The sequence below is a fragment of the Trichechus manatus genome, unplaced genomic scaffold (genome assembly GCF_000243295.1).
Source record: "Trichechus manatus latirostris isolate Lorelei unplaced genomic scaffold, TriManLat1.0 scaffold00289, whole genome shotgun sequence".
Lineage (NCBI taxonomy): Eukaryota > Metazoa > Chordata > Mammalia > Sirenia > Trichechidae > Trichechus > Trichechus manatus.
In genome coordinates, this window is record NW_004444225.1 from 671,370 (window position 1) to 689,918 (window position 18,549).

The window sequence follows — 18,549 nt, forward strand, 5'->3', positions numbered from 1 at the left end:
CTGTTATAAACAAAGCTATGAACAATCATATAAAGTCTTAGTATAGATATGTGCTTTTGTTTCCCTTGGGTAGATAGAAGTAGATGGCTGTGTCTTACGGTAGGTGTCTGTTTAACTTTATGAGAAAAATGCCGAACTGTTTCCCAAAGTTGCTGTTTGGTTGTTTTGTTTGTTTGTGGTTTTCTGGGTTACTGTCCAGTTGATTACTATTCATGGCGACCTCATGTGTGTCAGAGTAGAACTGTGCTCCATAGCATTTTCAATGGCTCATCTTTCAGAAGTAGATCTCCAGGCCTTTTTTCTGAGGAGCCTCTGGGTGGACTTGAACCTCCAGCCTTTCAGTTAGCAGCCAAGTGTGTTAACCATTTGCACTACCCAGGGACTCCTAAAGTGATACCATTTTATATTCCCACGAGCAATGTATAAGATTTCCAGTTTTCCACTTCCTCACCAACGTTAAGTGTGGTCAGTTTATTTTTATTTTAGTCATTCTAATAGATATGTAAGAGTAACTCATTTGTAGTTTAATTTGCATTTTCTTGATGACCAGTGATGGTGGGCATCTTTTCATATGCCTACTGATCATGCTTATGATTTCTTTTGGAAAATGCCTGTCCAAATATTTTGTCCATTTTCTTATTGAATTGTCTTCTTATTGAGTTGGAAGTATTATTTATATAGTTTGGATACAAGTGCTTTCTCTGATATAGATGGTAAAAATAATTTGTCCCATTTTGTAGCTTGCCTTTTCATTTTCATAATGGGATATTTCAAAGACCAGAAGTTTTATTTTTTTATTTTGATTAAGTCCAGTTTATCATTTTCTTTTATGCATGCTTTAATGTCCTGAGAATCATTTGCTTACCCCAAATTTACAAAGTTATTCTTTTTTGTTCTAGAAGTTTCATGGTTTTAAGTTTTATATTTAGGTCTAAATTCATTTTGAGTTAGTTTTTGTCTATGGTATAAGGTAAGGGACAAAGTTCATTGTTTTTTCCTACACAGATATCCAGCTAGCCCAGAACGTTTTGTTGAAGAGACTTTTCTTTCCTCATTGAATTGCATGAGCTCCTTTGTCAAAAATTAATTCACCAATATACAAGTAAAAATTATTGAATGGTTGTATGTTTTGTTGTGTATATTTTCACACAAAAAAATTAATTCAGCAAATGTGTATAGGTTTATTTCTGGAAACTCTATTCTGTTCCATCGATCTGTATGTTTATCTTTCCCCTAACATCAAACTGTACTGATTACTGTGGCTTTATAGTTAGTGGGACTGTACTGATTTTATGAGAACAGGTTATAGTACTCTCTCTGAGCCTCCTAGTTAATTGTATGAGAGCAGACTTTGGTCTGAGGATAGCTTTCAGTATATCATCGAGTGCTGAAACTGGGTCTGGTGAGAACCCATAGAGCTCACCTACTCTGATTGTGAAGGACTATCACTACATATTAAAATGTACTTAGCAATCAAGGCCAGCTTCACGGGTGTGTGACGCATGCAGTCACACAGGACTCTATAGTCAGAAGGGACCTGCTCTTGCTTTAATGCTCTACTGTCACCTTCTTGAAATTCTTAATGATTTTATCTTTGAACTTTTGTTAATGAGGTGTGATGAGAAAATGTGAACAGAGGAGTCATAAGAAATATGAATGTCCACTTTCCTTGCCAGTCCATTCACACACAGCATTTGTGATGCCCCAGGAGCACAGAATTTCATGGACCCACAATGTGTAAGAGTTTAGTGAGAGTCTAAGAGACTGCAATGTAACTATGCTAAGTCTCTGACTGAGTAAACGATAATTTGCGTCAAATGCAGACAAAAAGGCAATGGCATCCTAAGAAGCATGAATGGCCAGGGAACCCCATCATATCTTTTCTTGCTCATGTACTTTCCTGTGTTAGCCAACCATATATGCTGACAATGATGACATGGAAGGAAAGGAAAAGATAGGGCAGCCCATAATTCCTTTTCCCTTCAGTCCTTCCTTACTCATCAGTAAGCTGAAGGAGAGAGTGTTGATAGAATGTGCACATAGCAACAAGTGAAATCAAAAAGTACAGTTGAGTTAGTTTTGTGCAGTGTTTCAGTGGTTCTTATATACACACAGGAATTGATAATTTCAGTGATAGTGCATGTGAGTCCAATGTTCTTATATTTGCAATAAAAGAAATTTATATGGCACAATATAAACATAAATGGTAAAATTCATGATCCTAATTTAAAATTTTAATTTTCTTTACTTAGAATGACATTAAATAGAAATTAAAAACACCGTGGCAAGGCAAGAGAGAAACCACAGAAGAAAGGAGAAAGCTTTATATTTTAGTACCGACCTTTAATGGCACTTTTTTAAATAAAACAAGGGATCGGCATTTTTATTTTGCACTGTATTATGCAAATTTTGTAGTAGTTCCTGCTGACAATTGAGAAAGGCCAAAGTCACAAGAGATTTTAAACCTTTTCTGAGTGAGTGTGTTAGGGCTGTACTGCTCCCCAGAGCAGACTGAGAACTTACTCCTCTGGGTAAGTCTTCACGGTTCTAAAAGGCCATACACTTAGAATGAATTGAGAAGGATAACCATTCTCTGTGGCAGTTGAAATGTCTGAGGATTTTCTTTCACATAACAGCTAACCTGTATTGCTTCGTGCCTAGAACAGATTTGAAAACAGTTCTTGAAACTGAACATTGAGTAGTAATGGTGTTTTTCATAACGAAGCATTTGAATGGTGTGCCATCAGCTTTGGAGCAGCCAGACTGCCCTGTTTCTGTAACTGACTATAGACCTTAGGCAACTCAACGTTTCTGAGCCTGTTTTCTTAATGATAATAAGTAGGGATGAAAGGATTAATTTATGTTTAATATTAGGCACACATTAGGCACTGCTAACATTGCAGATAACTCTGATTATCAGATTAGAAAAGTGTCTGCCTTGGGAGAAGAATGGGAATATCAACAGAAAGCGTAATTTATGCGTACTGGTCCCTGAACAGGTTTTTAAGGCATTTAACACCAATACCTCTCTGTGTGCTGGACTAGGGTGAAAGCATAGAAAACATGTAGAAGGCCAGTCTCTTCATAGGTTCAATTCCACTCCAATCCACCTCTTTGATGTTCAAAATGGGAATTTCCAGTGACTAGTGAAAATAGCTTAATTCTGAACTCTAAAAACGACTCAGACTTAAAGGTCTAAGACTCTCAAATGCATCATGAGAATGCTTTGTTTGTACAAATATTTCCTAAGTCTTCTTACTTTGAAAGCAATGCAATTCAACAAATGTTGATGCAATTCCAAGAATATGTGGGGTTTAATAACTCCAAATGAACTTCAGTCCATATGGTCCCCAACCAAATGTCAGTTATTCAAGTCCATAAGGGCTTCATTTAAAAGTAAGTGGTTCCGTTGTCTCTGTACTAACCAATGGCATGAACTCCTTCCCATTGTGGCTCCCGAAACAACTCTTTCATGTTCAATTCCCCTGAGATTTGCACAGAGGTTTTGACTGGAACTTCTGGAGGAGCCATATTGAGTATATGTGTCTTCATCCCTCAAAAGACTTGTAGACTCCCAAAATTAAAATATATTTTTATGACTCCAAGGACTCCTCTCCTTACCTCTCTCACAAACAGGGCAACTTTCCTCCTCAGCAATGGCACTAGCCTTTGTCTACTTCCTCCACCTCGAGGGGACATCATCTCCCAAACAAAAATCAGGGTAAGTCTAGAGGGGAAGATTATGCTGTGCGTTTTTTTCTATCTGAGGCCCTAAAGAACCACAACCAAAAAAGAGAAAAGTTTCAAGTTAACAACATAATACATTTTCCTGTCATAATTCAAAGTCATGAGTGTTACAAAAGGACAAGTTCAAGGTTGTGACAATCCCTCCTGCCAAAGACCACCAGGAAAAGACACAGTTGAGTTTTTTGCTGATTGCAATGAGGGAGAACACACAACATGGAGAATCATGAGGCATCTCAGGAAGAGGGTATTAGAAAGGACTTGCTATTAGACTTGGATATGTGTTAGATGATTTGGAAGAGGGTTCAAGGAAGTGGGGTTTTCCTCTGGGTTGGATATTGTCAAGAATAAGGGACAACTCTATGATTGCGTATTAATAAATCTCTGCAAGGCAGGAATTGACTTGATGGCAAGGGGTTTGGTTTTTTGATTTTATAAAACAGGAAGAATAAATCAAGGCTAAGCTATAATTGGTAAAACAGCCGTAGTCATTACTGTTAGACAGATTGGAGAATGATTGGCATTTTTGTGTTTGTACAATATTCACCCTCTTGCCATGTATTCAGTCTTGATCCATCATAGTCAAAAAGTGTCCTGGTCTGTTGTTGATGCTCTTTGAAACTGTTTATGGTCAATAGGAGAACACCAAGGCCTAGCTGTGAGTTCAAGTCTGGCTCGTAGCAACACAAAGGTCTTGCTGATAGTACCAGGTCAGTTCCTAGCTGTCACTTTTATCAGAACCAAAGAACATAACCTAACCTAGGAGATCATGAACGCCCTCCCTGTGGAACTGACATTTAAACTAAAAGTTTAAGAGTTAAAAGGTCTTTTATTGCCACAGTCCCAGGGATTGATTTAGCCTTTTCCTCGGCATACTTTTACTCACCAACACTATTTTTTCCTACAAGCAAAATATGCCTAGAAAGCATAAGTCAAAGTCAGCTTCACATACCATTTCCAACTTCCTCAAATACAAGAACATCCCCTGGCTATAGGGTTTCTATGAGTATTATCTGTTAAAGAGTTGTTGTGAGAAAATAATATAATAATGCCAGTTCAATTTAAAGGAAAAGTAAATGATAAACAAAGATCATACAAAAATGGAACCAAACATGTTTAAAGATATCTTAAGATTGTTTTGACAGGAAATAAAATGATATATTATGTTTCTCTCCAAATTGTGTTCCCGATATGAAGAGTAAAATATTAAAAATGAAAGAATTTGTCTTTAAAGTTAGTGAGGTGAGTTTGGTTGGTACTTGAAGAAAAGGTTAAAAAAAAAAAAGAATATATCTTTTCTCTCTCCCTTATTTCAAAGCTTGATGGTATAAATAGAAATTAGAAGTTTCTCTCTGAACAATCAATGAACTCTCCTGAAAACTCAGCTTAGCAAAGCCTTTAAATCTCCTGGAATTCCAGTTCCTCAAAAGGTCTATAAAGGTTTAAAAAACCCATTGCCATCAAGCCGATTCCTACTCATAGCGACCCTGTAGGACAGAGTAGAACTGCCCGTTAGCATTTCCAGGGAGAGGCTGGTGGATTCAAACTGCTGACCATTTGGTTAGCAGCCAAGCTCTTAACCACCACACCACCAGGGTGCCCTATGGAACATCCCACCTGCTGTTGGGCTGAACAATGGAAGATTTAAATAAGATTCAACCATTATCTGGCAAAATGGAAGTATCCCTCTAAAATTGGCTGTGACTATCTATTGGGAAGAATGTACCTCAATCTTAATCTCAATACTCACCACCTTGAGGAATGATCTGCCCTGAATAACTTAGGACATTTCTAACTACTTATGGCTTGGGAATTTGAATGCCCAATGGCATTCTTATTTTAAATATTTGGTGTTGAGGGTAAAATAGAGTAGTAGTAAAATATGCCATTCGGGGTATTTTCTACTAGCCATCAAGAGATGGAAACGCTGGTGGTGTAGTCATTGAAAGTTCAGCTGCTAACCAAAAGGGCAGCAGTGAATCCACCAGGCGCTCCTTGGAAACCCTATGGGGCAGTTCTACCCTGTCTTATAGGGTCACTATGAGTCAGAATCGACTCAACAGCAACGGGTTTGGTCTTTTTGGTATCAAGAGATAATGCATTAAGATACATCTCAAATAGTCATTTTGTTATCTTAATTATAAATTCTGATTCAATTTCATCAAATACGTACTGAGCACTGCTTTGTGAAACCTAGTGCTGGGTGTTTTCACATCACCATCATGCAACAGTATGGTGGGACAAGTATTAATATCCCTGATTTTTGGAAGAACAGTTAAGAATTCATATTCTCCCACATATGGCATTTAGAAAAACACAGTCCTGCTGATGATGAGAAGCCCAGCATCCAAAATCACACAACAATTTCATCTCTGACCAAGAGAGAATCTCCAGAGTGTATAATTTAATGGAGATTTAGAAATATTGCAAATTGTTAATTTAGAACTCCAAGCATGTAAGTCCATGCAGTAGAGCTCTTTTATAGATACGGCATCTGAATATTGTTTGCATGCAAATCAATTTCAAAGGCACTCATAAAAATGTCTGTATAATTATAAAGTACCAAATGCAGTGCACTGCATCTGAGAACTAGCCTGAGAATGCAGGGTTTCATTACCATCTAGGATATAAAATGGCACAAACCACCTAGGAATCTAATTTATTCCCCCTAAAATATGCAGTAGTGGGTGTCTAGAAGTTAAAACACCCTTAGATTTCACATTTCATTTATATTGCCAAACATTTGCCAACATATATTATATAATCAGACATATTTAAAAAGCTTATAAATTCTACTAATTGAAAATGATAGACGCAAGTTGAAAGAGCAGCCTCAGTAGCAGAGGAGCAATAGAAGTCAGCTGACAAAAATGCCACACTGGTCGGGACACTCTGAAGTTTATTTTTCTCATTTGCACTGCTCCATCTGGTACATTTGAAAGTGAATTCCCTCAATGCTTCTGTTCTTGTAAATAATTACCTTGTTATATGTTAAAAAAGAAGGATGTGGACATTCATTTTGGCTGTTTTATTGCAATGTACACCTAACAACATGTAAGAGATGGTTAGTTGCTATCTGATGTACCAAACATAAATAAACAGTGAAGCAGGGTCAAGATTCTCACCTGCTTTGGAAAACAGAGGAACACGACAGTAACCTGCAAAGGGAATTGTATCTAATTAGAACAATAAAAATAAATTAATCAGTGATGCTCCCAATAGTCCTACTGAGAAAGAGGATATATTTACTAAGCATACATGAAAACCATGACTGGCTACTTATATTTCCATCTTGTGTTAGTTTTCCACAAAAATAAAATATTTGCAGCTTCTGTCCTGGCTTTCTGCTGCCTAACATGTTCAGACTATGTTATAGTATGTTCCAAAATTAACCACCACCCCCTGCTTTAGGAAGACCTGTTTCCTAGATACATCTCAGCTGGTGTTAGATGAGTAAACATAATGGGATCATACAGTAAATCATCCAGGCAAGGGGACTCTGCAACATAAAGTCAGCCCTGAAAGGGTCAGGAAAGGACAGTCTTGGGCTCCCAGTCTCTTCTCCTCAGGCGGGAAAAATGAGTCACTGCTTCTCCCTTCTGGATGATTCCCATCCTTCATTTTTTTTATGGTAGTCATGACTACTCTTCACTAAAACAAAAGAGCTATGATCTGCCCAATTAGTCTTCCTAGTAATCCCCCACCCTCACCCCACATTCCACATGAGAGCACATTTCTGTAATTCCACTGAGAGAAAATATGTGTCAATATGTAAAATCTCCTTTATATCCACTTTTCAGGGATACAGCTATTTGGGATGCCAAAGTGTATCTATAATATATGCATGTTATATTAACTGTTAATAATCTTACTTTAAGAAATATTACCTTTATTCAAGCATAGAACTGGTAAAGTATATTGCCCAAGAAATTCATTTCCAGTTATTAGAACTTGATTTTCAACAACAAAACGTATCAATGCCAATTCTGGTACGTGAATTATAAAGGTGAAGGTTTCATTCCATCTTGGACTAAAAGCTGAAAAATAAAGGAATGGATACAAAGAATCATAGACACTATCTCTAGGGAATTTTGTTCTCCAATTTTTTTTTCAATATTTTATTAATAGTAATGATAGTTTGTGTTTTAGAATGCTTAAATTTTTAATGCAGTAAATGAGAGAGGAATAAGAAAGACAATAACCATATTTATTAGGTGTTAACTATTGCTGGACAGTTTTCTAAGGATTGTATATAGATGATATTTAATCACAACAATCACAGTTATTATTATCCCCATTTACAAATGAAGAAACTGAGTCATAAAGATTTTACATAATTTCCTAAGGGTTTCATATACATAGCCATTAAGTGGTAGACCAGGTTTAAGAGCCAATTCTTTATAGAAACAACAAAATATCTGCAGAAAATTCTTAAACTGATTCATTCTTCTACCCCTTACTTCGCTTCTCTTTCTCTCTCTCTCCACCTTTCTCTCTCTCTCCCTTTCTACTTCCCTCTCTCTCACACACACAGGCATACAGACACACACACAGGCATACAGACACACACACACACAACCGTGTATCGAAGATAGGAGGAAGTCCTAATTTTTAGTTATCAAAATAAAATAAATAAATGAAGGATTTATACAATGAAAACTATAAAACACTGCTGACAGATGTTAAAGGAGACTTAAATAAATGGAAATATGCTCCATGTTCATGGAATGGAAGACTTAATATTGTTAAGATGTCAATACTGCCCAGAATAATCTATAGATGCAACGCAATCCAATCAAAATTCCAACAGCTCTATTTACAGAAGTAGAAAAACCAATCCTCAACTTTATATGGAATGTCAAGAGGCCCCGCATGGCTAAAACAATGTTGAAAGAGAACAAAGTAGGAGGACTCACACTTCCTGATTTTAAAACATACTATACAACTACAGTAATCAAAATAGTCTGGTATTGGTAGACAAATGGCATAGAATTGACAGTCCAGAAATAAGCTCATACATCTATGGCCAGCAGATTTTTGACAAGGGTGCTAAGTCCATTTGATGGGAAAAGAAGAATCTCTACAATAAATGGTGTTGGGAAAATCGGATTTCCGCCTGTATAAAAATGAAACAGGATCCATGGCTCATACCATACACAAAAACAAATTCAAAATGGATTAAGGACCTAAACGTGCAAACTAAAGCCATAAAATTCTTAAAAGAAAATGTAGGGGCAACATTGTTGGGCCTAGCTTTTATCAGTGAATAATATAATCACAAAAGCATAAACAGCAAAAGAGAAAATAAATAGGACCTCATAAAAATTAAAAACTTTTGAAGATGATAGAGTAGTCAGATGCTTCCTGTGTCCCTCTTACAACAAAGACCAAAAAAACAAGTGAATTGATTATATATGACAATCTAGGAATTCTGAACATCAAAGTCTAAGTTGAGGAATTGGACTGAGTGGCAGGGGGGTGGAGAGACAGTTCAGAAGCAGTGAGGAGTTGCCAGACCTGAGCAGGTGGGAACTGGCACCCTGCAGGCTGGATCAGCCGGTGTGTGCAGTGAGGCAAGCAGTGGTGCTTGGGACCTATTTTCAACACAGGGGAGACCAAATGCATGAGAGTCTACTCAAGCCTCCAGAACCAGCGAGAAGCCGCACTCGGTCAGCAAAAGATAAGTATCTGCAACTAACCTACCTCACAGATCAAAAAACACCCCCTTTGGGAAGAACTTCTCTCCCATTTATCTGCCCCCTCCCCGCTCTGCACTGGGTACCAGGCTGGCTTCAGATCCTCACATCTTCTGGGCCTGAAGCAGAACTCTAGAACTCGCAGCACACCCTGAGCCATTCACCAGGCTTTGGAGAGGGAACAAATAAACAAACAGGAAAAAATAATCCGCCAGCTGCCCTAAGCCGGGAGCTCAGGGCAGGCATAGTGCCTTTGCCTAGGCACAGACATAAGGGGTCCACAGACTTTGAATGCCTTTCACCCCTGCACAGACCTGTGTGAGCCCATTTCAACAGCATAGGCCCTCATTAGCACAGTACAACAGGGTTTATACCTGAAGCCTATTTTCAAAACTGTATCAGCTATAAGGTGGAGTAGCAGGTTCATGACATTTGACACTGCTCTGCCCATTAAGCAGGATGCTCACCTACCCACATCACAGACCTGAGGACTGGTGACTTCACCCATGCCACCTAGCCACCCACAACAAGGGTAAAAGAATAAGTGGTGCCCCCCAGTCCTTACAGCCAACAGCATTGATTGCCCACAGTCCAGCTGCAAAACCCATCCTCCTATACACTCTAGGGAATAGGATCACACTTTCCTCCCAGACATTCAAGGGCAGCCGTCAGTCCCCTGTCTTGCTCAGCACATGACCCCCTACTGCAGCCAGATACCTGTGCCTACTCCAATTACCCCTGCCCATCTAGGACTGTAGGTGAGAGCCTGTACCACTACTTAGTGACCAACTACCTGGACATCTGAGCTGGATCCACACAAGAAAAGTAAATGGAATCCTGGGCTCACGTACCTAGTAACAGCTCTAACCACCTGGTGACAGGACGTGAGAGCTTCAAAAGCACCAATAATCAAGCAAGGTCACACAAGCAGCCTATTTGGGCATATCAAAACAAAAGAAAACAAGAAGCTAGGACACAGTAAGCAAACATAAAATAAATAAATATAATAATTTATTGATGGCTAAGAGACAACAGTCAATATCAAATTACATAGAGAGGCAGACCATGATGGCTTCAGCACGCACCCAAAATAAAGAATCAACAAATCTTCTGGAGGAAGAGAACTTCTTGGAATTACTAGAGGTATAGTTCAAAAGATTAATATACAGAACTCTTCAATAGATCAGGAAGGAGAGCATGCAAAACACAAAACAAGCCAAGGAACACACAGACAAAGCATTAGAGGAACTTAAGAATGTCATACAAGAGTATAATGACAAATTTAACAGGCTGCAAGAATCCATACAGAGACAGCAAACAGAAATTCAGAAGATTAACAATAAAATTTCAGAATTAGCTCAATAGAAAGTCATAGGGGCAGAACTGAGGCAATGGAAGTCAGAATTAGTGAGACTGAAGATAAAGCACGTGGCACCAACATATTTGAAGAAAAATCAGATAAAAGAATTTTAAAAAATGAAGAAAACCTAAGAATTATGCAGGACTCTATCAACAGGAATAACCTATGAGTGATTGGAGTACCAGAATGGGTGGGGATAGCAGAAAATCCAGAGAGAATTGTTGAAGATTTATTGGCAGAAAATTTCCCTGATATCCTGAAAGATGACAATCCAAGAAGCTCATTGAACCTCACACAAGGTAGATACCAAAAGAAAGTCACCAAGACATATTATAATCAAACTTGCCAAAATCAAAGATAAAGAGAGAATTTTAAGAGCAGCTAGGGATAAAAGAAAAGTCATCTACAATGGAGAGTCAATAAGACTAAGCTCAGACTACTCAGCAAAAACCATGCAGGCAAGAAGGCAATGGGATTACATATATAAAATCTTGAAGGAAAAAAATTGCCAGCCAAGAATTATATATCCAGCAAAACTGTCTCTCAAATATCATAGCAAAATTAGGGCATTTCCAGATAAACAGAAGTATAAAGAATTTGTAAAAACAAAACCAAAATTACAAGAAATACTAAAGGGAGTCCTCCAGTTAAAAAATCAATAACATCAGATAACAACCCAAGACTAGAACACAGGACAGAGCAACCAGATATCAACAAAGATAGGGAAGTCACAGATATATCAAAGATAAAACACTGAAAACAGGGATACAGAGACATCAATATGTAAAAGATAATAACATTAAAACAAAAAGAGGGACCAAATAATGTAGTTATGGATCTTTCATATGGAGAGAAGTCAAGGTGATATCAAGAAATAAAAGATTGGTTTAAACTTAGAAAAATAAGGGTAAATATTAAGGTAACCACAAGGGAAACTAACAATCCTAAACATCAAAATAAAAAGCAAGAAAAACATAAAGACTCAGCAAATACAAAATCAACAAGGATGAAAAGAAAATAAAGAAAAATGACTCAGCACAGAAAATTAAGTGGAACAAAGAAACTGTCAATAACAGAAAAAAAAAAGGCATCAAAATGACAGCACTAAACTCATACCTATCAATGATCACACTGAATGTAAATGGACTAAATGCACCAATAAAGAGACAGAGAGTGGCAGATTGGATAAAAAACATGATCCGTCTGTATGCTGCCTACAAGAGACACACCTTAGACTAAAAGACACAAACAAACTAAACTCAAAGGATGGAAAAAAATGTATCAAGCAAACAACACTCAAAAAAGAACAGGAGTGGCAATATGAATCTCTGACAGAATAGATTTTAAAGTAATATCACCACAAAGGATATGGAAGGACACTATATAATGATTAAAGGGTCAATACACCAGGAGGACATAACTATAATAAATATTTACACACCAAAAGACAGGGCTCCAAAATACATAAAACAAACTCTAACAGCACTGAAAAGAGAGATAGACAGCTCCACAACAGTAGTAGGAAACTTCAACACACCACTTTTGGTGAAGGATACAGAACATCCAGAAAGAAGCTCAACAAAGACACTGAATAGCTAAATGCTACAATCAACTCGATCTCATAGACATATACAGAACACCCCGCCCAACAGCAGCCAAGTATACTTTCTTTTCCAATGCACGTGGAACAGTCTCCAGAATAGACCAAATATTAGACCATAAAGCAAGCCTTAACAAAATCCCAAACATCGAAATATTACAAAGCATCTTTTCTAACCATAAAGCCAAAAAAGTGGAAATCAACAACAGAAAAAGCAAGAAAAAAAAAAAATCAAACTCATGGAAACTTGCTCAAAAACTACTGGGTTATAGAAGAAATTAAGGATGGATAAAGAAATTCACAGAATCAAATGAGAATGAAAACAGACCCTACCAGAACCTTTGGGACATAGCAAAAGCAGTGCTCAGAGGTCAGTTTATAACAATAAATGCACACACCCAAAAAGAAGAAAGGGCCAAAAACAAACCACTAACTCAACAACTTGAAAAAATAGAGAGCAGCAAAAGAAGCCCTTGGGCACCAGAAGAAAGCAAATAATAAAAATTATAGCAGAACTCAATGAAATAGAAAATAGAAAAACAATTGAAGAGTTAGCAAGAACAAAACCTGGTTCTTTGAAAAGATCAACAAAATCAATAAACCACTGGCCAAACTGACAAAATAAAAACAGGAGAGGAAGTAAATAACCCGAATAAGAAATAAGATGGGCAGTATCACAACAGACCCAACTGAAATTAGAAGAATCATAACAGAATACTATGAAAAGTTGTACTCTAATAAATTTGAAAATCTAGAGGAAATGCACAAATATCTAGAAACATACTACCTACCCAAACTAACACAAACAGAGATAGAACAACTAAATGAACCTATAACAAAAGAAGAGATTGGAAAAGTAATTTAAAAAACTCCCAACAACAACAACAAAAAAGCCCTGGCCCTGATGGTTTCACTGGAGAATTCTACCAAACTTGCAGAGAGAAATTAACACCACTACTACTAAAGGTATTTCAGAGCATAGAAAAGGATGGAATACTCCAAAACTCATTCTATGAAGCCAGCGTAACCCTGATACAAAAACCAGGTGAAGACATCACAAAAAAAGAAATTACAGACCAATATCCCTCATGAACATAGACTCAAAAATCCTCAAGAAGATTCTAGCCAATAGAATTCAATAACACATCAAAAAAATAATTCACCATGATCAATTGGGATTTATATCAGGTATGCAGGGATGGTTCAACATTAGAAAAACAATCAATGTAATCCAATACGTTAATAAAACAAAAGACAAGAACCACATGACCTTATCAATTGTTGCAGAAAAGGCATTTGAAAAAGTCCAATACCCATTCATCATAAAAATTCTCAGCAAAATAGAAGTAGAAGGGAAATTCCTCAACATAATAAAGGGCATTTATACAAAGCCAACAGCCAACATCATCCAAAATGGAGAGACTTTGAAAGCAATCCCCTTGAGAACGGGAACCAGATAAGGATGCCGTCTATCACCGCTCTTATTCAACATTGTGCTGGAGGTCCTAACCAGAGCAATTAGGCTAGAAAAAGAAATAAAGGGCATCCAAATTGGTAGGGAAGAAGTATCTCTATTCGTAAATGATATGATCTTATACACAGTAAACCCCAAAGAATCCACAAGAAAACTACTGGAACTAAGAGAAGATTTCAGCAAAGTATCAGGATACAAGATAAACCTACAAAAATCAGTTGGATACCTCTACACCAACAAAGAGAACATCGAAGAGGAAATCACCAAATCAATACCATTTACAATAGCCCCCAAGAAGATAAAATACTTAGGAATAAATCTAACCAGAAATATAAAAGAACCATACGAAGAAAACTGCAAGACACTACTAGAAGAAACTAAAAAGAGACCCGCATAAGTAGAAAAACATACCTTGCTAATGGATAGAAGACTCCACATTGTGATAATGTCAATTTTACCCAAAGCAATCTACAGATACAATGCAATACCAATCCAAATTCATACTGCATTTTTTAAGAAGATGGAGAAACAAATCACCAACTTCATATGGAAAAGGAAGACGTCTCAGATAAGTAAAGCATTACTGAAGAAGAAGAACAAAGTGGGGGCCTCACACTACCTGATTTTAGAACCTATTATACTGCCACAGTAGTCAAAACAGCCTGGTACTTGTACAACAACAGATATATAGACAACTGGAACAGAATTGAGAATCCAGACATAAATTCTTTCACCTATGAGCAGCTGATATTTGACAAAGGCCCAAAGCCCATTACCTGAGGAAGAGACAGTCTCATTAACAAATGGTGCTGTCATAAGTGGCTATCCATTTGCAAAAAACTGAAACAAGACCCATACCTCACACCATGCACAAAAACAAGTTGCTACAGGTAAAAACAGATACGTAGACCAATGGAACAGAATTGAGAATCCAGACATAAATTTATCCACCTACAGGCAGCTAATATTTGACAAAGGCCCAAAGCCCATTACCTGGGGAAAAGACAGTCTCTTTAACAAATAATGCTGGCATAACTGGATATCCATCTGCAAAAAAATGAAACAAGACTCCTACTTCATACCATACACAAAAACTAACTCAAAACGGATCAAAGACCTAAATATAAAATCTAAAACTATAAAGTTCATGGAAGAAAAAACCCGGACAACACTAGGAGCCTTAATACCTGGCATAAACAGAATGCAAACTATTACTAACAATGCACAAATACAAGAAGAGAAACTACATAACTGGGAGCTCTTAAAAATCAAACACTTATGCTCATCTAAAGACTTCACCAAAAGAATAAAAAGACAACCTACAGACTGGGAAAAAAAGTTTTGGCTATGACATATCTGATCAGCATCTAATCTCTCAAATCTACAAGATACTGCAAAACCTCAATGACAAAAAGACAAGTAACCCAGTTAAAAAATGGGCAAATAATATGAACAGGCACTTCACCAAAAAAGACATTCAGGTGGCTAACAGATACATGAGGAAATGCTCATGATCACTAGCCATTAGAAAAATGCAATCAAAACTACAATGCGATACCATCTCACCCCAAAAAGGCTAGCATTAATCCAAAAAACACAAAATAATAAATGATGGAGAGGTTGTGGAGAGACTGGAACACTTATACAGTGTTGGTGGGAGTGTAAAATGGTACAACCACTTTGGAAATCAATTTAGCACTTCCTTAAAAAGCTAGAAATAGAAGTACAAGCAATCTCACTCCTTGGAATATATCGTAGAGAAATAAGAGCCATCACACGAATAGATGTATGCACGCCCATGTTCATTGCAGCATTCTTCACAACAGCAAAACGATGGAAACAACCTAGCTACCTGTCAACAGACGAATGGATTAACAAATTATGGTATATTCACACAATGGAATACCATGCAATGATAAAGAACAATGATGAATCAGTGAAACATTTCATAACATGAATGAATCTGGACGGCATTATGCTGAGTGAAATTAGTTGCAAAAGGACAAGTATTGTATGAGGCCACTATTATAAGAACTCAAGAAAAAGTTTAAAAACAGAAGAAAACATTCTTTTCTGGTTACTAGGGTGCGGAGGGAGGGAAAGGAATATTCACTAACTAGATAGCAGACAAGAATTATCTTAGGTGAAGGGAAGGACAATACACACTACAGGGGAAGTCAGCATAACTAGAAAGTCAGCATAACCAAAAGCTAAGAAGTTTCCTGAATACAACCAAACACTTTGAGGGACAGAGTAGCAGGGGTAGGGGTCTGGGGACCATGGTTTCAGGGGACATCTAGCTGAACTGGCGTAATAAAGTTTATTAAGATGTTCTGCATCCCACTTTGGTGAGTGGCATCTGGGGTCTTAAAAGCTAGCGAGCTACCATCTAAAATGCATCAATTGGTCCCAACCCACCTGGAGCAAAGGCGAATGAAGAACACCAAAGACACAAGAAGAATATCAGTCCAAGAGACAGAAAAGGCCACATAAACCAGAGACTCCATCAGCCTGAGACCAGAAGAACTAGATGGTGCCTGGCTACCACCAATGAGCACCCTGACAAGGAACACAACAGGGAGTCCCTGATGGAGCAAGAGAAAAGTGGGGTGCAGAATTCAAATTCTAGTAAAAAGACTAGACTTCATGGTCTGACTGAGACTGGAGGGACCCCAGAAGACGTGGCCCCCTGACTCTCTGTTAGCCCAAAACTAAAACCATTCCCACAGCCAACTCTTCAGACAAAGATTAGTCTGGACTATAAGACATAAAAGGATATTCATGAAGAGTGTGCTTCTTAGCTCAAGCAGATTCATGAGACTAAATGGGCAGCTCCTGTCAGGAGGCAAGATGAGAAGACAGAAAGGGACAGGAGCTGGTTGAATGGACACGGGAAATCTGGGGTGGAAAGGAGGAGTGTGTTGTCTCATTATAGGGAGAGCAACCAGGGTCACGTAACAATGTGTGTATAAATATTTGTGTGAGAAACTAACTTGAGCTATAAACTTTCACTTAAGGCACAATAAAAAAAAATTACAAACTTTTGTTCATCAAAAGACTGTACCAAAAAAGTGAAAAGACAAGCTGCCAACTGGCAGAATATCTTTGGAAACCATATATGCAATAAGAATCCAATAGCCAAAATATATATGAAACTTCAACAACTTAACAACAAAAAGACAAATAACCCAATCATAAAATGGGCAAAGGACTTCAACAGATATTACACCAAAGAGGACATTCAAATGGCCACCAGACACATGAAAAGATGCTCAAGATCATTAACCATCAGAGAGATGCAAATCAAAACCACAATGAGATACCACTTCACTTCCACTAGGATGGCTAAGATTAATAAAAAAAAAAAACAGAAAATATCAAATGTTGGCAAGTATGAGGGGAAATTGAAACCCTTATTCATTGCTGGTGGGAACGCAAAATGGTACAGCCATTGTGGAAAACCGTGTGTCAGTTCCTCGAAAAACTAAAAATAGAACTACCATATGACCCAGCAATTCTACTCCTAAGTATATACCCAAAAGACTTGAAAGCAGAGATTCTAAAAGAGACTTGTACACCAGTGTTCACTGCAGCACTGTTCACAATAGCCAAAAGATGGAAACAACCTAAATGCCCATCAACAGATGAATGGTACAGACATACAATGGAATACTACTCAGCCAGTAGGAGAAATGAAGTCTTGATATGTGCTCCGGTATGGATGGAGCTTGAAGACATTATGCTAAGCAAAATAAGCCAGTCACAAAAGGACAGATATTGTATGATCTGACTTATATAAAAAGACAAGAAAAGGCAAATGCACAGAGACAAAGTTTATTTATTGGTTAGCAGGGGCAGGGGAGAAGGGGAAAAGGTGGATTAATGCTGATGGAAGGATTGCATTGCAGAGTCGCACAGCCTATTGCTGTTGCAATTGTTGTCAATAAGTTGTACACTTGCAAAAAGTTGAATTGGCAAAAGTTGTGTGATAGATATATTTACAACAATGACAAAAAAAAAAAAAAGAGTAGCTGCTGAGGCTGCTGATGTACAACCTAATGCCTCACAGGATTTGGTACCTTGGTTTGGAAGTTTAGAGTCATGGTTACAGGGACATACCAGTTAATTGGCCTAATAATGTGTTCAGTGATTCTGTTCTAACTCCAAGTTCATTACATAGTGCCTGGGGTCTTAAAAGCTTGAAAGCAGGCATCCAAGTCACAACCATTGGTTTCTATTCACCTGGAGCAGCAAAAGAAAAAGGAGAGTCAGGAACAAGAGGATATGGAATGTGTGGCTAATTGCCTCCATGAACAAATGCCTCCTTTGCAATAAGACCAGAAGAACTGGATGGTTCCCAGCTACCATTTCTGAACATTTTGATCAAAGACTCCATAGAAGAATCCTGATTAAAAGAAGGAAAAATGTAGAACAGAATTTCAAATTTTCATGGACTCCAGACTTTCTGGAGCCATGAAGGATGGACGAAGCCCTGAGACTATTGCCCTGAGATAATCTTTAAACCTTAAACCAAAAATATCCCCTGAAGATGTAAAAGACCTATACAAAGAAAACTACAAAACAGTACTGCATGAAACCCAAAGGGATCTACATAAATGGAAAAACATACCATGCTCATGGATAGGCAGACTCAACATTGTGAAAATGACAATTC

The 18,549-nt window shown here is 37.6% G+C and overlaps 1 protein-coding gene across 1 annotated transcript in view; it reads right to left on the reverse strand.

The window, feature by feature from the left end:
- Window positions 1-6,816: 6,816 nt before the first annotated feature.
- PLCZ1 (phospholipase C zeta 1) overlaps window positions 6,817-18,549 on the reverse strand; it is a 67,143-nt gene continuing 55,410 nt past the window's right edge. The window contains exons 12-13 of the mRNA XM_004390231.2: window positions 7,632-7,781; window positions 6,817-6,902 (exon numbers count right to left, since the gene is read on the reverse strand). Of these exons, the coding sequence (XP_004390288.1) occupies window positions 6,817-6,902; window positions 7,632-7,781 (236 nt within the window). The remainder of the gene's footprint in view (window positions 6,903-7,631; window positions 7,782-18,549) is intronic.